General features: G+C 38.0%; 1 protein-coding gene and 1 long non-coding RNA gene across 2 annotated transcripts; both read left to right on the plus strand.

The window, feature by feature from the left end:
• The first annotated feature begins 8,779 nt into the window (after nucleotides 1–8,779).
• On the plus strand, nucleotides 8,780–9,435 carry LOC108945343 (uncharacterized). The gene is made up of 2 exons (XR_001969476.3): nucleotides 8,780–9,108; nucleotides 9,170–9,435. It is a non-coding gene; the product is annotated as an uncharacterized lncRNA (long non-coding RNA).
• Nucleotides 9,436–10,897: 1,462 nt separating this feature from the next.
• Nucleotides 10,898–12,336, plus strand: LOC138901665 (protein PXR1-like). The gene is made up of 2 exons (XM_070189444.1): nucleotides 10,898–10,929; nucleotides 11,772–12,336. Exons 1-2 carry the CDS (start codon nucleotides 10,898–10,900, stop codon nucleotides 12,334–12,336), a joined length of 597 nt encoding a protein of 198 aa, XP_070045545.1.
• Nucleotides 12,337–21,942: the final 9,606 nt, after the last annotated feature.

Consider the following 21,942-nt stretch of genomic DNA (forward strand, 5'->3'; position numbering starts at 1 on the left):
CCTTTTCATTAGTTGTGACTTCTTTGTGTAGCCTCATTATTCCTTTTGATTTTGTGATACACCGTAGTTGGTTGAAAATTGGTTGTTTAATTTGTGTTGCTTGAGGAGCGGGTAGCATGCCGCAACAGAATTGAATATGAATATATTATGGGATCGGATTGCACGCCGCAACAGAATTGAATATGAATATATTATGGGATCGGGTTGCACGCCGCAGCGGAATTGAATATGAATAGATTGTGAGATCGGGTTGTACGCCGTAACAGAATTGAATATGAATATATTGTGGGATCAGGTTGCACGCCGCAACAGAATTGAATATGAATATATTGTGGGATCGGGTTGCACGCTGCAACGGAATTGAATATGAATATATTATGGGATCGGGTTGTACGCCGCAACAAATATGAAATTATTGTGATATTAAGTTTAATTCCAATTGTGATTCTCGTGATGCATTCCATTCTAGGACGGTTATTGCGGTTTCTTAAATCACTTCATTATATTTTGAACAAAATTAATTAACTGTCAATATATTAAAAATAGAACAATATAGACTTCTTAGGTGAATCATGCATCATATGTGATATGACAAGTAGTTGCTGAAAACTTAGCATATTTAAATGAAAAGAATTTTCAAGTTGTTCTACTTGTGTGTCTTTCAAAAATAGAACTCATTATCTTCTTATCGAGTAATTTACATGAAAATTGTTATTTCATATTACTTTAATAAATCCCATATTTATCTCGTTAAAATTTGATTGATGTACTATTTTTGTATAAATACAATATTTTATTGGATCTCATATATTTCTAAATTAAACCCAATTGATATTCTATTTGCACAACCTCTCCACTATTTTACCTTATTTAAATCCTAAATTGGCTTAATAACTCATTTGACACTTTACTATGTTCAAGTTGGAATTTTGTTTAAATTATTCATCATTTCATGGTAAGGACGAGAGTCAAAGTACGAAGGGCGATGCCGTGTCATTTTTATATTATAGTTGCACTCTGACTGTGTTGTTGCTTAATTGCTTGATTGTTTGCTCGATGCCATCCGTGTTATTATTGTTTTCATTGTTGAATTGAATTGGAAATTCTTCTATTATTGGCCTTATATTGATATTCTTCCTTGTTAGCTTTATGTAACGTATTGTACATGTTTATATGTCTGGTAGGTGTCTTGACTTGGCCTCGTTACTACTCTACCTAGGTTAGGCTTGATACTTACTGGGTACCGCTGTGGTGTACTCATACTACGCTTCTGCACATCTTTTTGTGCAGATCCAGGTAACTCAGAGTTATTGATATTCTTGTTAGTTGATCAAGCATTGCTGTGGAGACTCTAAGGTACACATGTTGTCGCATTCGCAGGCTTTGGAGTCACCTTCTGATATTGTTTTTCCTTACACTGTTAAATTCTATTATGGAACTGTTGTATTTAGAGATTTTCTAGTAAACTCTGTAGAGCTTGTGATTTGTACTACCGGTTTTGGGAATAGTAGGAATTTTCTATTTCAGAATAATCTAGATAATTGGTTTCTTTATTATTATTTAAGCTGAATTGTTAAAAATGGCTAACATTATTCTAACGTTGGCTTGCCTAGCAAGTGAAATGTTAGGCGCCATCATGGTCCCAGAGGTAAGAATTTTGGGTTGTGACACACGACATAAGATTCGAACTTCTAGATACAATTTTTGAACTTTAGGACACGATACCCTAAAGTTTGAACTTTGAGGTTTAAACCCAAGGACGCTGTGTCTTGAATTTTGAGCAAAATTGACTAATCTTTAAATACATTGTAAATTGTGAATATATTTTAAACAACATGATTAAAAATAAGGATGATCTTCCTCTTGGTCACTCATAGAGATGATCTTTAACTTTTGACCCTGCTTGTTCTATGGGTAGAAATTTAAGGTTAAAAGTTAAAATCATGCCCATAAGGCAAACAAGGAGCAGTACTTGTTAAATTTGAAGTTCTCCCCCATGGAGCAAACAAGGACAAACATTTAAGATCATGTATTTTTAGGGTTATTTGCATACTTCAGGCAAAGCTATTACGTTAACTTAGGTGGGTTCTAAAGAGGCAAAGTATATCGACAACCCTTTTAGGACCTTCATTTAAGACAAGCCAAAATTTACAAAGTTTTATAAATTTAATCGCTTCAAAATTTAAGATTGGCGAGTTAGAAGTTTTAAAACTTGAGAAATACCTCTGAAATTAGGATTTGAAGTTAATTGTGCCAAAGCTAATCTTCATATATACATGTCTAAAGTCTGTCATTAAGAAGTTTCGTAAGAGGTGTGTTTCCTTTTTTTTTCTTTTTTTCTTGTGAGGCTGTTGATCAAACACCCTTCTTGCGCTTTCAAAATCACCCCTTTTACTCACATATTAATAAGTCTCAATGTATATATCACTTTCCAGATTCCTTCGAGAAGACTGTACTTTCCTTCCAAACCTCCACACTCATCAACCTTTTTAGAAGATGGGCTCCACTGATGATGACCATATGAGTGACCAAGAGGAAGATCTACTCCACAGGAGCACAAACAATCATCGAGAATCAACCAAAAAAGTACGCTTTCGAGATAAAATTTTAATAGATAACTGTTTTATGCCGGTCGAAAGCATTCAACACGACAACCCAACACAACTCCCTTATTTTATTCCAATCTCCTCAACCGAAAAAATCAGACTATACGCACCTTGGCAACAAGCAGTCATAACTAAACTAGTTGGTAAAAGAGTAGGGTTTATGTTTCTTAGAAACAAACTCAAAACACTCTGGAATCTAAATGAGGATCTAAATTTGATAGATCTTGGTGACGACTACTAGCTAATCAAATTCACCAACACTGAAAGTTATGTTAAAGTCATGCATCAAGGTCCTTGGTTCATAGGATCACAATTCCTCTCAGTTAGGAAATGAGACCTAAATTCAACCCCACACAAGACCCAATGCCCTTCTCCACAATCTAGATCCGGTTACCAGAACTACCAACAGAATATTATGATGCTACAATTTTACGGAAAATTGGTAGTCAAAATGGATCAATCCTAAAAATTGATAGCTACACAAGGAACACAAGCAGGGGAAGATACGCCAGGCTATGCATATTGGTTCAACTGGGAAAACCAGTACCCAAGGACATACTCATTGGCAAACATCTCCAAAAAATACATTACGAGAGCACAACACTCTATGCTAGAGTTGTAGAGTCTTGGGACATACACTCTACTACTGCACAAAACCCGGCAATATGGACCCAGGTACGTCTACTATCTCTACTGAAAATAAAAAAGAAGAAAAAAAAAAAGAAGAAAAAAAAAGAAAAAAAAAAAGATGAAAAAATAGAAAATTCAAAAAAAGAAAAAGATCAGTCCAAAAACGAAAAAGAAAAATCAAATAAGGGGGAAACCATCGACTCTCGCAATTGTCCTTGGACGACTGTAGTTTTCCCAAAATATAACAGAAAACAAAATACCACCTCACCTCCCAAACCCAATACTCCATCACCACATATTCATAATAGTTTCTCAAGTTTAACAAATACTTGTGCTGAAACAATATTAACTAATAAGCCAAAATCAGTAAACATGGCAAATATACTACCCACGTACAAAGACAACATCAACCCCACCCCTTCTGGAAACGTGGAACTACCCACAACACATACCAAATCTTTCTAACATTGGTACTACACAATCTTCACAACAGGATACTAATTCACTCAAACCAAAAGTACTACCCTAACACCTAATAAAACTACCAACTCCCCTATCCCTATATCTCCTTCTTCAAGCAACACCATTCAAACACGTATGGAAACATCACCCAAACCCTCAAACAGTCCACATCAACCAAACATCCATTCCGTCCAAAACCAAGAATACACAACATCTTTAGTTACTCCGACAACCTTAGTCCTTCCAAGCAACACAGATGTTCTCCCAAAGGGCACTGTAAATGCCCTTATTTGTGGTTTAAATGACAGAACAAAAGAAATCTCATTACCAAATATTTATGATTCCAAAAACAGTACTCCTATTGCTACAATATCTCCCTCATTCAATGCAACCCCATGTGAAAAACCTATTGAACTACTACGGAAAAGACAATTGAAAACCAAAACCAAAACCAATAACCCTCGGCACATAGGCAATTCAAATCCTATAAGACCACCCCCAGCTATTCCTTCTCCCTCAGTAACAAATACTACACAGCTTACAACACAAAGCAAAAATGCCTCGCAACCGTCGGTACTAGCAGAACCAGCCACGTCTAATGAACCAAAAAACACAACCTCCACCAACAAACACACCTGTCTTGGTTCCCTTCCCAATACCTCCATCACCATGCATGTTCCAGCTAGCTCCCATGCCGCTAGGGAATAACACCCTCACACCATACCAAGCTCCATTTCACTCCCTCAACTACTACCCATTGCAGGGAAACCAACTAACGGAATCCTCAATACTACCACCCATGAACAACTGGAACGGCCAAAGCTTAATCCACCTAACTCCAAATCTACCTTCAGAAGTCCAGCCATACACCATGAATGCATCGGAGATGATTCAAGCTTACTAGTCCTTAGTCTACAATCACACAGTCCAGGAGGAGGAATTGCCAACCTTGGGCAATATGCTGATGCAATCGTCCAACAACACACAACAACAAAACTAACTTCCACTCATTCCCACTAAGCAACTTTGCAGACTTGTCGCTCAACCAAGTCCTACATGCACTACACACCCCTATCACACCAGCGCAAATGGAAAACTTGTCACTAGAGCAGATAGTGCCGGAGATGGGAGCAACTACTCAATCGTTCCAGTCAACACCAGGAAATTCCCCTCCTCCACAGGTCCCGGAACTGGTGGAAAACTCAAAACATTCAAGATCAGGTGATGGAGCCAATCCTCCTGACGGAGGAATGCCTAACACTAACATTTCTCTAAAATGCAGAAGAATGAATTCTAATTCAAACACCACCAAACATACGCAAGGTATCACTCAACATAAGATCTTGTGCATGGTCACCAATACAACAATATGTGGTGAACATATGTCCAGCTCTTGCAACGAACTTGGACCTGACACTAGGTCCAGGAGGGAAATCAATAACACCACCAATCCTACCCATGAAGATTCTCCTATGGAACTGTAGAGGTGGAAACAATCCAACCTTCCGGCGTAATTTGGACGCCATCCTACAAGGAAACATGCCATCTGTTTTAGCTCTTACCGAAACACGTATGACTGATCATGATATTTTATTGCAACAATTGCCATTCACTGATTTAATCCAAGTGCCAGCTTCAGGTTTCTCTGGCGAATAGCCTTGCTGTTGAACAACCACGAGGTCGTTAATAGAACCAATTGTCCTCACATAACATGAAATACATGCCACGGTGCGGGTAACTACCTCCTCTCCTACATGGATTATTTCTATTATATATGCAAAAAATAACATAAGATTCAAGAGTATTTTGTTTAATAACCTAAAAGAAATGGCTAATATTATAAATCTTCCTTGGTTAATTTGTGGAGACTTTAATCAAGTAACAAAGGCCTCCGAAAAGCTTGGGGGCAACCCAATCAAAAATAAAAGAGTGCTGCTTTTATTGACTATATAAATACTATGAATATGATAGACCTAGGTTTTGTAGGGTCACGGTTAGGAGTGACAAATGGGCGGGTCGGGTCGGATATAGTTCGGATCGAAAACGGGTAATGAAAAAATGGATAAATTATCCGACCCGACCCATATTTAATACGGATAAAAAACGGGTTAACCGGCGGATAATATGGATAACCATATTATCCATGACTTCTTGCATATGATCACTTTTGGGAGAATTCTTAGTCACCCTAACTTGAGGAACCTCCAATTTGAGGCTTTATAAATATAAAAGTTAGACCCATTAGTTATCTATTGGCTACCCATTGGTTATCCATTTTCTAAATGGATAATATGGTTCTTATCCATATTTGACCCGTTTTTAAAATTTTCATTATCCAACACATTTTTTAATAGATAATATAGGTGGTTAACTATTTTCTTTGAACCATTTTGCCACCACTAGTCACGGTACACATGGACAAACAAATCTAACTACCAAAACAATAGTAAGCTTATTTTGGAAAGATTAGATAGATTTATGAGTAACCCAGAATGGTTAGACCTATACTCTGATTCCAAAGTATTTCAACTACCTCGTACCTATTCGGATCATTGTCCCCTACTCCTTGACCTTATTCGACATACTACAAAACCTAAAAGTACTTTTAGATTCCAAATCAGGTTGATGCCAATACAAAGTTATTTCACACAACTACAGTTCTTAGACGCCTCAAAAATCGCATTCTTGATCTAACTGATATTGTTGGTAACTGGACTTTGGACCAAGATGTAATTAATTCTACTATCATAAATTATTTTAAGGAAGTTTACACTAGTGAACTAACCTCTAGTGTAAAAAACTTCATTCCTAGAAATATTAGTTCTCTAACACATGAGGAACAATTGAACCTCATAAAACCCCTATTATCAACTGAGATTCAACGCACTATCAAATCTTTTAAGCCTTTTAAAGTACCCGGACCCGATGGCCTCCACCCACTCTTTTTCCAAAAGTTCTGGGAAGACACTAACTGTGCTGTGAATAAAACTTGCATGGACGTATTCTCCTCATCTCAAATTCCTCCAAAATTAATTCTACTTACATCACCCACATCCCTAAAGTTAGCAACCCTGAACTCATCACCCAATATAGACCTATTAGTCTCTGTAATACGGCTTACAAAACAATCACAAAAATTATAGTCAACCGTATTAGACTACTACTAGATAAAATTATTAGTCCAAATCAATATAGCTTCATTCCTGGGTGTAGGGCTAGTGATAACAGTATTATTGTCTAGGAATCCATTCACACGTTCAACAGAGCTAAGGGGAGAACTGGTCATATGATGCTGAAACTTGATCTTGAAAAAGCTTTCGACCGCCTAGAATGGTCCTTCATTAGATATTCTTTAGTTAGCCTAAATTTTCCTCCCAAATTAATTACCCTTATAAAGTCTTGTTTCACAACCTCGTCCATATCCATCCTAATAAATGACAAACCATCCAACTCATTCAACCCAAGTCGCGGAATTAGGCAAGGGGATACTTTATCCCCTTATCTATTTATTATTTGCATGGATTCTTTGTCACGCTTTATAAATCAAGAAATTAACCAAAACCTTTACGACCCCATGAGAATTGGCAGGGTGTCAACAGAGATATCACATCTACTGTTTGCCGACGACTTAGTACTTTTTGCAAGAGCTGACACTAAAAGTACTTCTACTATTATCAATATTTACAACAATCTTTCAACTGCTTCGGGTCAAAAAATTAATTTTTCCAAATAAAAAGTTTACTTCTCTAAAAATGTGCCCTTACACATCCAACACAATATCGCACGCTCACTCAACATGACCCCCTCTACAAAGTTTGGTAACTACTTAGGTCTCCCCATCACTAATCACATCCTAAAAGCAATGACTATCAGTACATTACTGATCGAACGAATAATCATCTATAAGGATGGAAGGCAAAACTACTATCCCTTGCAGGGCGTACTACTCTCATAACAACGGTACTAGCAACCATCCCTAGTTACGCAATGCAAATAACTGTATTACCCAAAACTTGTATAGAAAAAATTGACTGTATTCAACGCAACTTCCTATGGGGTTCCAGTGCAAATAAAAGAAGAATCCATCTAGCAAATTGGAAACTGTTACACTTCCTAAATCTATGGGTGGATTAAGAATCCCTAAATCTAATGGTAAAAATTCAGCTCTCCTTTCTGGCCTAACTTGGCGTTTTATTAAAAATCCATACCAACTTTGGGCTCGAGTTTTAAAAGGAAAATATCAATCACGCTATCCTCAAAATGATTTTAAAATGAAACCATCTGACTCCTATATATGGAAAAGAATTATCAAAAATATTTCGACATTCCATAAAGGAATCGCTTGGAATGTTGGAAACGGCTCCAGTATTAAACTCTGGGATGATAATTGGATTGGGTCGAATGACTCACTAAGGCCTCTTATAAATGGCCCTTTCACAGAACTAGATAGAACAAAAACAGTCTAAAGTATCTTTCCCGATAATAAGTGGGATCTTTCGGAACTATCCATGGACATTCCTATGAATATTATCCGCCTAATAGAAAATACTTACATTAAAGATTCAGAACCTAAAAATGACTCCTTTTTTTGGAAATACACAACCTCGGGTTTATTCTCTATAAAATTCGCCTACCATATGTACTTACAAGGCTCAAATAGCATTAACCTCACAAATTCTCCCTCCCATCAATGGGTGTGGAAAACCCATGCTTTGAATAAAATAAAATTCTTCCTGTGGTTACTCTTCAATAACAAATTACCTACAGCAGAAAACTTATCCAATCGAAACATTCTTCGGCTAATCACATGTGCTTCATGCCCAAACACTACTGAAACAATTGACCACACACTTATTCATAACATGCCCAAAAGCAAAAGTCTTATGGGATCAATTCAACATACATATCCCACCAAACCATTTGGAACCTACAATCCTCACTCTTTGTACCACACCAACTCAATGGACTATAACTAATAACAAAAATGCCCCATTATCCATCTTAACTCCTATTATACTCTGGTCTATCTGGAAAAATAGAAACCATATCCTTTTCCGGAACTCTATTGCTCCACTAACACATTCAGACATATCTTTTCAAGCTATAGAGTACCTCCACCTAGTTCATAATCACCACAAAATAAAATTCATATCAAAAGAAATAAATTCGATGGCAACCACCCCCAAATAGGTTCTTCAAGCTAAATACGGATGGTGCTTACGATGAAAAAAGTAATGCAGGAGGGGGTGGTGGACTTATTCGAAACCGCAATGGTGATTGGATCATTGGCTATGCAAATTACAACTACGCACACTCTGCCATTCATATGGAAATTCTGGCCTTTTACAATGGTCTAAGGATGGCACTCACTAACAACTTAGTTCCCCTTATTGTGGAAACTGATTCACAGGTAATGGTTCAACTATATCGTCTAACAATCTAGCTTTCTCACACATGTTAATGGATTGCAGGCAACTAATGGAGAAGCTGGACAGCCCACAGGTGTGCCACATCTTTAGGAAAGCAAATGCTGCAGCAGATAAGCTAGCCTGCTATGGGAAAGGCACAGATCCAACCATGGGAAACAATGTTTTGATTTTTGTATACCCACCCCCCTTTATCCTTAATGAACTAAAGATAGACCTCTATGGAACTGGGACTATACGTTCAGTTACGATCATGTAATAACTTCCGTTTGTGTTATTTAATAAAAGCTTCTTTCATTAGCCAAAAAAAATATGATACTTCGTCCAAAGTCATAAATTCTTGTGCAAGATTTCAGCACAAAAATGTGCACTTATATATGGACTTCCACTTGCCTCAATTCCACTAGTGCACTTATATCAAGTAGTACTTAATTCTAAATTGTCACCATCTGCCAATTTTGTATAAGCTTTTGTTTTTGCAGAAATGCAGACCCAACACCACATGACTTAGGCTTCATACTAAGTACATGAGCCAGAACTAGGGGTGGAAAAATCAGCCCATACTACAATAAATTTAGTCTAAGTCCACACCAATTTTAGACGACGCTTGAAAAGTATTGACAAGTGTCTGTGTGAATGCTTCAAAAAGGGGTGGCCTTTGTCAAGCACTTTAGATACGTATTTTAGGCAGCGCATATTTTTCGGGCATGGTAGTTTAAATTTGTATATGCTACCTATGTAAGCGTGCTCTAAATAATTCCCTAAAATTTTCCGTTGAGATTTTCCCCCTAAATCGTTTCTCCCTTTGTTTACTCGCAGAAGAGGTACAATTGAATTTGTAAACGTGGTCTATAGATACATGGATTAAGTTGATTTGATTAACAAAATAAAAAAGAATAAAGAGAAATAAAATAAATATAAATAAAGAAAGAACAAGCTTGATCCCACCGGAACCAAGAGTAACTAGAAAATCTTGATAACAGCCTTAGAAAGTTTAAGAAAATGAGAGAAAGAATGAGAGCTTTTGTAATTCTAGTACTTCGTGTCCTTACAATGAATGCTAATGTTTCTATTTATAGTTAAATCAAAGGAGACAAGATCCCAAAATCACGCCATCTTAAAGATAAATGAAAACCCCTCTTGATGATTGCATAACGTTGGGAGTAAATGTTGTAATTTTTTGTAACGGTTGCTCCTTTAATGCTGCTCTTTCAAACTGGTACCTTACTTTTAAATTCTCTTCCACGATATTTATGTCCTCGAAATATACTTAATATCGGCTATATGACTATATCCGGTATTAACTATATGTTGACTCATCTCCACTCTGTCATCACCGCCACGTGTCTGCTCGAGAGAAGACCATCTGTAAACTACAAATCTTACTCAATACAGATAGTCCCCCTACTTTCCAGTGAATCAACTTGATGTGACCGAAAAATAGATAAGACTTTCTCTTTTCTTGGCAGGAAAGTTCTCGAACAGTTTCTGACACTTGAAAGTACGCATTTCTCTTTTCATTTAATGAGCTAAACACGTGTTCTCCCGCGATTTGAGGAATAGTTTCGCCAGTTACCTAGGTAATGATGGCTTAGTCACCATTTCTTCTGTTATTTCCTTCTCCGGCAACTCATCTTCTTCCGCCAAATAACATAATCTTACAAAGATTTTATCTCTCCCTTCATCCACTGACACTGGAACTTGCATCGGTGATGGACCATCAATGAATTCTGACGCTAAACCTCCCACAACAAATAAAACCATTCCTTCTAAATGGCATTTTTAAAAGAATCTCCCTGTCCAAAGTACTTCCTCCAACCCTGACGACAACAGAAATAAAGCACTTGGTGAATATCCTTCTTCTATTCGCCCAGCTAGCATTCAGGACGTGAAGGAAGATTGTGACTAAAAGTATATTGAAGTTTTGACACCCTCAAAGTGGAAAGAGTAACTTTCAATAAACTAGGGTATGTTTTTGTTTATATATACCCTTTTACCCTCAGGCTTGGAAAGGAAATAGATCCAATTATTCATAATTTTTTCCAAAATTACTAAGTCTATTTGGATCAAGTGGGTCCCGTGATATATTGTACGGTAGCTTGTCTCTAGTATCTGTATTCCCAGGCACAAGAAAATCTCATTCTTGCACACCTGATCCACCTCTACGCTCCCAATATCTTTCGAGGAGACGTGATCAAACTCAGCAAATGTGGTCACAATACCATCATCATCAGTGTGGATGATGATAATGATTGTGGTTGGATAGAGAGGTTTGTTGCCGTTACTCCCGGGGATATTATACAATCACCAGCATCCTCAATTTCTGAAGCTTGGAACTATACTCGTATGTTTTCTCAAATATCTCTTTTTCCATTTTGAAAGTGTTTTCACTCTTTTGTTAAATCTACTTCCTTCTATTTTAGCTACTCTCTAGGTTCCCCCAATAGTAGGAAACCTAACTCAATGGATTCATAATATTTTGGATACTTCCACGTTGGAACTCTACATGTAGAAGGAAATTTCAATAAAGAAAAATTTGAAGTGCAAGAATCACGATAAAAACAACTTCATTTTTCCCTTCTTGTTGGCACATGCCTTCATTCGACAATAGATTACTGACTTTTCATATTTCATGATGCAACCTCAGGCCTTTCAAAGGGGTTATTTGTTTATCCAAATGCAAATTCAGAAAAGAGGCCCTTTATCGGAAAAGGGCTCGTAATATAGCTGTTGCTTCCGGTGAAGCTGCATCATCAATCAGTCCCCGACCCAAGGGAAAGAAACCTAAAAAGAAAAACTCCTCGAGGATTGAGGCTGAAGTGCAGCCCCCTATTATAGAGGAAATCCAAGAAGAGCCAGACATTGTGGTCCTTGACGAAGAAGAAACTGAGGATGATGCTGAAAATAGTTTCTCTTCAAAGAAGAAGAAGAAGAAGAAGAAGAAGAAGAATAAGAAGAAGAAGAAGAAGAAGAAGAAGAAGAAGAAGAAGAAGAAGAAGAAGAAGAAGAAGAAGAAGAAGATGAGGAGGAGCTCCAATAACTCAATCGGAGGAGTAGAGGGACTCTTTCGAGAGTCTAAATTGGCTGAAATAGTTGATTATCCTTTTCGGGTTCTAGTTGTTTCCACCGGCCAGAAGGGTTCTGCTCCAAGTGCTGCCCCAACTTCTTCTCCACCACCAGCTCCTATTCCGCCTTCGGTCACCACTGATTGAGAGCAAGGTGCATGTTCCCTTCGATCACCTAATCATTGTAACAACTCGACCGGTCGTTTTGAATATTTGCATTATGTTTAGCTATTTGAAGCCTTGAGTAGCTTCGTATGATGTATTATGACTTGTGTGAATTGCCGGTTTTGGTTTTCAGGTGATTCGGAATTGATTTGGAAGAATGATTCTCAACTAGGAAGCTTTAAGTTGGAAAAGTTAACCAAGTTTGATTTTTTAGTATTTGACCTCGGGTCAGAGTTTTGATGGTTCCATTATGTCCGGATGGTAATTTTGGACTTGGGCACATGCCGAATTTGCATTTGGATATTTCTAGAAGTTTTCGGCACTAATTGGCGAAATTGGAATTTGAAGGTTTGGAATGTTCATAAGTTTGACCGAGAGTTGACTTTGATAAAATCGGGTTCAAATTGTTGTTTCACGAGTTGTAATAGGTTCGTTATATCATTTGGTACTTATGTGCAAAATTTGAGTTCATTCCAAGTTCAATTGTTATGGTTCGGCACGAGTTTTGGAAGTTGAAAGTTCAAAAGTTCATTAAGTTCGATTTGAGATGCGATTCGTGGTTTTGATGTTGTTATGCGTGATTTGAGGCTTCGAGTAAGTCCATGTTATGATATGAGAATTGTTGGTATGTTCGGACGGGGTCCCGAGGGGCTCGGGTGAGTTTCAGATAGGTTTAGGTTGTGTTGCGCTCGTTTTTTATATTTCGACATCGTTTCTTCAAGCATAAATGGTACCACATTAAGCAAATTAGCTCCAATTTATGTTTTGACTGAATCATTAGATTCGTATCGTAATATTGGAACCATATCAACTGGAATCATCAAGTTTCGACATCGTATGAGGAATTTATGGTCATTTTACTAAGAATTTGGTTACCATATATTTTTTTCAGATTAATTACGAAATTGCCATTGAATTCGTATTTAAAAATATGCACTATTTACAAATATTGAAACCAACATATCTCCTTTATTATAAGGTCAAATGGAGTGATTTAAAGGCTTACTTGAATTTCACAAAGAATCCATTTGAGGCATCAAAAGTGAGTTTCGGGATCGTTTGGCAAAAGAAACGAGGCAGAACAGCTGGGCAGCAACACAAAATATCGGGGGTTTGTTCATTTGGTCATATTTCGAGTTGAGGAGCTCGGATTTAGGCGATTTTGGAGACGATTTTCACCACATAGATTGGGGTAAGTATTCTATACTCTGTTTTGGTTATATTTCATAAATCCATCTTCATTTTTGGCATTTGATTGATGATTTCAAAGTAAAATTTGAGGGGTTTTGTCTAAAATTTCATAAAGTAATTTTTTGAGTTTTGAACATCGATCGTATTTGAGTGAAACTACTATGATTGGACTCGTAATTGAATGGGTTGTCATATTTTGTAAGTTTTGTCGGGTTCCGAGCTGCGAGCCAGGGTTTAACTTTTTGATTGACTTTGGGCTTTTGATTAAAAATTCAACCTTTATCGATTAGGTTTGTTGCCTTTGGAATTTTTGATATTCTTGAGTTGCTTTTTGCTAGTATTGAGCCGTTCGGAGGTTGGTACGCGCGGGATGGCATTTCTAGAGTATTGTTTGCCTTGATCGGTATTGGATTTGGCTTGTTCGAACTAAATAACACTTCTAAACTTGGTGTTGAGGGTATGAACCCCTGAATATACATGTTATGTGTTTGGTGTTGAGGTGACGCATATGCTAGGTGACGGGCATATGGGCGTGCACCGTGTGAATTACGACTTGATTGATTATGTAGTTCTGTGTAGTGATCTAATCTTGTTATTAACCATGAAATTTCAACTTGCTAGAGTAATTGATCTGCGATCCATATTAGAAACCATGTTTAGGCTATATGCTTATCCTGTTGGGACCCACTGAGGTCATTTATGCTGTTGAGTTATTTGTTTAAATTGCAATTACATACTCAATCATACTCGTTCATTGCATATCGTATCTTAGTATGTGTTATCATTTATCTCACATCATATTATTATTGTTTGGGCTGATTCACGTGAGATTTGTGAGGCTGAGAGACTGGAGAAGATGATGACTGAGTAAGGCCGAGGGCCTGATTGTGAGTTATATTTATGTGATCAGGCTGCACGTTGCAACAAACTTTATTGATTCATGCCATAATTGACTTATATTAGCGCTTGAGCAGGATCTACCCCTCCAGAGTCTAACATACCAGCAGTGAGCGCAGGTACCTACTGAGTGCGAGTGCCGAGCGCGAGTGCTGAGTGATTGGGAGGACTGCGTCACTAGGAGGACTGAGTGATTGAGCGTGCTGAGTGAGGTTGACTGCTCCGAGAACATGAGCACATGATTTTATCACTATGGTGCATTGCACTTGACATGCATACTTGGAATGTAGACATAGAGATGCATTTCCTCATGTTGTACAGTATTTTGACATTCATGACTCCACATGCACATTGACATGTAGGCATAGAGATGTACCTTCCTCATGACATCTGATAAGAAACATCCTATTTGTTGTTGAAAGATTTTGAGAAAAATCATAATTTTTTGATATACTTACATTTTGGTGATCTCGATGAAAGATTTGGGTTTTTTTTACTGTTATACCTAACACGCATGCCTATTTTTCGTAATTGTGAATAAGCTGATCATCATATATTTGAGTTATTACTTGTACTGCTTTATGTATTGTTACGAGTTGTTCCTGGCTATTGGTGTTGGACTCTGACCGTTGTCCAAGCTCGTCACTACTTTCAACCATGGTTAGGTTTGTTACTTATTGAGTAAATGGAGTCGGTTGTACTCACACTACACTTCTGTATCTTGAATGTAGATTTTGGATGTTGATATTGCTATGTATGGTGGAAGCTGGCATTGAAGATGTACTTGCGTTCCGGTCATAACTGCCTTTTGTTCTTGGTAGCTTTAGAATTATTAATTTGTTCATGTATATTTCAAACAGATGATGTATTTATTTCATACCAGCATTGTAAACTCTAAATCTTAAAAGCTCATGACTTGTACTACCAGTCCTTGGGAAGTGTATAAAAGTTCAGTTATTTCATCATTTATTTTTTTAGTAAATCTCATTAAACTGGATTGTTGTTAATTGTCTTAACCTAGCGGGTTGGGTTAGGTGCCATCACGACTAGTTGGATTTTGGGTCATGACAAGTTGGCATCAGAGTTCTAGGTTCATAGGTTCTATGATTCATGAGCACGTGTCTAGTAGAGTCTTGCAGATCGGTGTGATGACGTCCATACCTATATTCGAGAGGCTACAGGGCATTTAGGATAAACATCCAATCTTTCTTTCTGTATCGTGCAGTATTGATTCAGCTTGAAGAGTATCTCTTTGAATTCCTTCCACTCACTCGTATGCGCATGTGAGCACTTGGTATCAGTTGCACATCGACGGCTTATGGATTCCATGGATGAGGTGGGACATGTATTTTCTATGTTTTGGTGATGGACCAATCTGGAGGACTTAAGGCCCGGTTTGGACCGTAGCTTATGCTCGGTAGTTTTAGTTATGTGAGCATATGATTTTGGACTTCTATGTCTAGTGGTGTCACTATGAGTGGGACTGGTGGCTCGGTGAGTGGTTGGATGGCTATGTGATGAGTAGGATGTGATTGCGGGATGTGTTAAGATGGTTTTTGATATGAAGGAAAGATTTTGATTAGAATGTGAAAGGATTATGAATGCTCAATTTCTGTGGATGTGTTATGCAGTCTTGAGTTATGAGTGTTTTGAGGGATTCTTTCATCTTGTTTATTTATGGAACGAAGTGGGTTCTCATGTTTTATTGACGAGTTCTGACTTGAGGAGATGCAGTGATTGCATATTGGTCATGACCATGAAAGGGTATAGAGGGAAGCCAGTTTGAGGCTAAGCATGAGGGTTATCTCCTGCAGGGTAGTCTATGAATATGTGATCCTTATGATGTTGTGTGGAGAGTTTCTTTCTATCAGTGGGTTATATGTGTTGCGATTTGAGTTTGGATCGGTTGAAAAAGCCAACTCGACCATCACGAGAATGAATGCGAGATTAATAGATGATTTCAGGTATTAGTTGGTTTGTGTTGAAGGAGCTTGTGAAGGATTTAGTTGAATCTCACTGCGGGATTATGGCCATAATAGAGTAGGGGCATTGTGAGTTATCGAATGTTTTATTCTATGGATTTGAGCCAAGTTGGGGAGTCTGCTATCGACGATTTGATTGCATAGTTACGTGTTATATTGGTTTCGATCTAAGGCATACTTGTGGATCGGTTATGACTTGCAGAGGTTGATTTCGAAGATGACTTGTGTAAGGAATTTATGGATGCATGATGTATTACACCTTATGGACATATGGAAGTCTTGTGAATAATTTAGGGTTATTGTTCGTGATGGATGTAATGTACTAAGAAAAAGGGATTCACTTGGTTGCTTAAAGGTGTTGATTACTTCTTTGGATGATTGTCTACTAATGGAGCACAAATCGTCCAGCTCATTTGGGAGGTTTATTTGAGATTTGAATAGGGTGGATGACTCTCGAGGATGTTCTAAGGAGTTAAGATTCATATATGGCATTTGAGGATTTTTCGGATTTGTATATGGCTAGCATCTGGGATTTGCATTGGAGGGTGTCAAGATACGTGGTATTTCTATATCATTATGGATTTTATATGTTTGTATCAGGAAGGTTAAGGAAACATTTTTAGATTCCATAAGGTCTCTTCAGAGTGGGTGTCTCGATTGTGGTACTTTGGGGTGCTAAGAGGGAATACATCGGCTTATGGGCCTTAAGACGGTGTGGTTTTATGCTAGGATCTCTTGTGGTGAGATTTAGGTAAGGATTGTGGTGTTCTGGAAAGGAGAAATGTCAACTTGAGGGTAATTCAGAAGGAACTCATAGAAATAGTATAGCTTGGTAATAGGTTGGATCAGCACGGTAATGGATATGATCGGTTCTTTGGGTACTTATGATGTGGTGAGTCTCCACAGGTGTTTTGTGGCAATACTCTTGGGTTTGGAGACCTGCCTGTCTTGGTGGAGTTAGAGAGATTCAGTTATGATGACTTGATTATGTGCAAATGGGTTTCGAGGAGTTCTCGATGGTTCTACCACAGTTTGAGATGGATATTTCCTACCGGTACGTATTGTGATTTTCTCTTGGTTGGGTCAAATGGAAGGTTTCTGACTGATCGGGTATGTATTCTGTTGGTGACTCAGAGTTGATTATGAGATTCTTGTGCTTTTCATATGATGGCATGATAGATGTGGTGGGTTGTGTGGGATTGAGATTTGCATGTGCAAGCTAACAGTTCAGTTTTGAAGGGAAGGTCATGAATTCTTAGACAATATGGACGGTTTCAGATGCCTAGATGAATGTTATTACTAATTGGTATTTCCTGATAAGAGTGCGCATTTCAGAAGGCGCACTGTGTTTTGACTTACGGATGCTTTATTAGTATTGCGGTACTCGCCCGGTTGATCGATTGTTGCTGTTTAGATTTTTCTATGTGGGAGGAAAGAATTATAGAAGTATTCCTCATGGGATGATCGTGTATGAGAGATGTGTTAGACATTAAGGTGGAGTTGGGATCAACTATGGTGATTCGTGTGTTCTATGGATTTGGAGACTGAAAGTTCTCAGAAGCAGATTATTTCATGGTTACGGACTGTGAAGATGTGGCCAAAGTTAGCCGGATGGTGGTACGTGCTATGGTTAAATCCTTGTGGACTGATGGATGGCTATTTATCCATTTGGAGATGACCAAAATTGATTTGGGACCCATGGATAGGCCCGAAGGGGATGTGCATTCTACACCGGGTTGGATTTGTTGACTCAGAGCTGTTAGTGTTGATGGGTGAGTCATTCGCTTAGAGTTGAGCTTGTTAGTGTTCTGATATGTTCTATGTGTTACTCTTCTATTCTACGAATGGTTGTGATTTATTGGTTATATGCACACATGATGCGGTTCTGTTTGTGCCCTGCAGCGGAATTCGAGTGAGATGGTTATTAGGATGTTGAATGGTTGATTGTGCTTTCGTTATGTTCTTTCCAGGCCGTGGTATATTTTGTTATTTGCTTCACCATGGTTATGGTCATGCACTTGTGTACTTGATGTCGAATTGCCTGTGGTTATTGATTTTGAGCATTGTGGCTCGAGGTATTTCATATGGATCGGTGTTTGGATGGGTCACATATTGCAGCGGGGTTATGATGGGATATGATCCTTTGTGATAGATTCGGGTGTGTTGGTTCTACTATGTGTGATGGGTTTTTAGCATTGCTTTGTGGTGGTACTTGTTGGGCTTGTGGGATGGTTCTCTTATTTGAACCATTTTCCATTTTTGGGTGAAATTGAATTATTGCGTATTGGTGCACAGATTGCACGATTTGTGACTTAAGGTTGTATTGGTGAGGCTTGCCACTAGAGTGGTTGTATTTGATGAGATAAGGTCGTTGGACCTAGAATGGGAGCTATCGTATTTTATTGTGGTATATTTGGAAGGATAATGTCATTGACTGGCTTAGAAATTGTCTATGGTTCTTGCCGAAGGAGGGAGAGGTCCACAACTTGTTAATCTGATGGGTGGTTATGAGTTTCTGTATGTTTCTTTCATCATTGGTAGTGCAGGAAGCTTCAGAACAAGATTTTAGTTGATATGAGGTTTGTTACCGGTGTCGGGTTTATTTTGAGCAGCTAATGTGATCGGGAATTATCGCTACGAGCATGCGAGTTATGTGGTATATCATGTGATTATGTCCTGGGTTATGTTATGGCTTGATACAGCTTGTTCAGACTTATACAGTATATAGATATGAGATTCAGGTCTTATAAGGATGCAGATGTTGGAAATTTGGTTCTACGGTTCACGGACTAAGGTTGAAGTTATGATCTCCAATTATGTTCTGTTATCAGGCTTACATGGTTTGGGATGACGTGGGATTACCCCCGGGTATGTGCATGTTAAGGTTACACGGCGATTTGATGACTTTGAATGACTCTTGGCACATTCAAGGATGAATGTATATTTAAGTGGGGGAGAATGTAACGACCCGACCATTTGTTTTGAACACTTGCATTCTGTTCAGCTATATGAAATCTTGAGTAGCTTCGTATGATGTATTATGACTTGTCTGAATCGTCGGTTGTGGTTTTCAGATGATTCAAAATTGATTTGGAAGAATGATTCTCAACTAGGAAGTTTTAAGTTGGAAGAGTTGACCAAGTTTGACTTTTTAGTATTTGACCTCGGATCAGAGTTTTGATGGTTCTATTATGTCCAGATGGTGATTTTGGACTTGGACGTATGCTCGAATTTGCATTTGGATATCTCTAAAAGTTTTCGGCACCAATTGGCGAAATTAGAATTTAAAGGTTTGGAATGTTCATAAGTTTGACCGAGAGTTGACTTTGATGATATTGGGTTTGAATTGTTGTTACGGGAGTTGGAATAGGTTTGTTATGTCATTTGAGAGTTGTGTGCAAAATTTGAGTTCATTCTGATTTCAATTGATATGTTCGGCATGAGTTTTGAAAGTTGAACGGTTTTGATGTTTTTATGCTTGATTTGAGTCCTCGAGTAATTCCGTGTTACATTATGGGACTTGTTGGTATGTTCAAACTGGGTCCCGAGGGGCTCGAGTGAGTTCCAGATAGGTTTGGGTTGTGTTGTGTGCGTTTTTTATGTTTCGACATCGTTTTTTCAAGCATAAATGATACCACATTAAGCAAATGAGCTCTAATTTCTATTTTAATTGAAGCATTAGATCTGTATCGTAATTTTGGAACTATAGCAACTAGAATCATCAATTTTCGACATCGTACGAGAAATATATGGTCATTTTACTAAGATTTGGGGAAACAACTTCTCTATCCTAACAAGGTAGGGGTAAGGTCTGCATAGACACTACCCACCCCAGAACCCATGGTGTAGAATAATGATAGGTATGTTGTTGTGGTTGCTACTAAGAATTGGGTTACCATATTTTTTCAGATTAATTATGAAATTGCCACTGAATTCGTATTTAAAAATTTACACTATTTCCAAATATTGAAACCAATATATCTCCTTTATTATAAGGTCAAATGGAGTGATTCAAAAGCTGAACTTGGCCTTAATTTCACAAGAAATCCATTGGAGGCATCAAAATTAAGTTTCAGGATCATTTGGCACAAGAAATGAGGTAGAATAGATGGACAGAAACATATAATATCGAGGGTTTGTTCATTTGGTCATATTTTGAGTTGCGGAGCTTGTATTTGGGCGATTTTGGAGACGATCTTCACCACATCGATTGGGGTAAGTGTTCTATACTCGGTTTTGGTTATATTTTATAAATCCATTTTCATTTTTGGCATTTTATTGATGATTTCAAAGTACATTTCGGGGGTTTTGTCTAAAACTTCATAAAGTGAATTTTTGAGTTTTGAACATCGATTCAGAGTCGGATTTGAGTGAAACTAGTATGATTGAACTCATAATTGAATGGGTTGTCAGATTTGTGTGTTTTGTCGGGTTCTGAGGTGCAGGCCCGGGTTTGATCTTTTGGTTGACTTTGGTCTTTTGATTAAAGATTCAACCTTTATCGATTGGGTTTGTTGCCTTTGGCATTATTTGTTGTTCTTGAGTTGTTTTTGGCTAGTTTTGAGCAATTCAGAGGTTGGTACGCACGGGATGGAATTTCTAGAGTATTGTTTTGGCTTTCTCGGTATTGGATTTGGCTTGTTCGAGGTAAGTAACACTTCTAAACTTGGTACTTAGGGTATGGACCACTGAATATATGTGTTATGTGTTTGGTGTTGAGGTGACGCACATGCTAGGTGACGGGCATGTGGGCGTGCACCGTGTGAATTATGACTCGATTGATTTTGTGGTACTGTGTAGTGATCTAATCTTGTTTCTATCCATAAAATTTCTACGTGCTATAGTAATTGAGCTGTGATCCATATTAGAAACCATGTTTCGACTAGATGTTTATCCTATTGGGGCCCACTGAGATCATTTTTGTTGTTGAGTTATTTACTTTAATTGCAATTACATACTAAATCATACTCATTCATTCCATATCATATCTTAATCTATGTTATGATTTGTCTCACATCATATTATTGTTGTTTGGGCTGATTCACATGAGATTTGTGAGGCTGGGAGACTGGTGAGGATAATGACTGATTGAGGTCGAGGGCCTGATTGTGAGTGATATTTATGGGATCGGGTTATATGCCGCAACAGGTTTTATTGATTCATGCCATGATTGGCTTATATTAGTGCTTGGACATGATCCGCCCCTACGGAGTTTGACACACCAGCAGTGAGTGCAGGTACCTACGTAGTGCGAGTGCCGAGTGATTGGGAGGACTGAGTGATTGAGCGTGCTGAGTGAGGTTGACTGCTTCGAGAGCATGAGCACATGAGTTTATCATTGTAGTGCATTGCACTTGACATGCATACTTGGCACGCATGCATAGATATGCATTTCCTCATGATGTACGATATTGTGATATTCATAACTTCAGATGCACATTGACATGTAGGCATAGAGATGTACTTTTCGCATGCCATTTGATAATGAAACATCATATCTATTGTTGAAAGTTTTTGG

This window comes from Nicotiana tomentosiformis, chromosome 11, assembly GCF_000390325.3.
Source record: "Nicotiana tomentosiformis chromosome 11, ASM39032v3, whole genome shotgun sequence".
In the NCBI taxonomy this organism is placed as follows: Eukaryota; Viridiplantae; Streptophyta; class Magnoliopsida; order Solanales; family Solanaceae; genus Nicotiana; species Nicotiana tomentosiformis.

Coding starts and splice junctions, on each gene's coding strand:
- LOC138901665 (XM_070189444.1), top strand. CDS start 10,898: ATGGCATTTTTAAAAGAATCTCCCTGTCCAAA. Junction 10,930..11,771: donor AAAGAATCTCCCTGTCCAAA/GTACTTCCTCCA, acceptor ATGCAACCTCAG/GCCTTTCAAAGGGGTTATTT.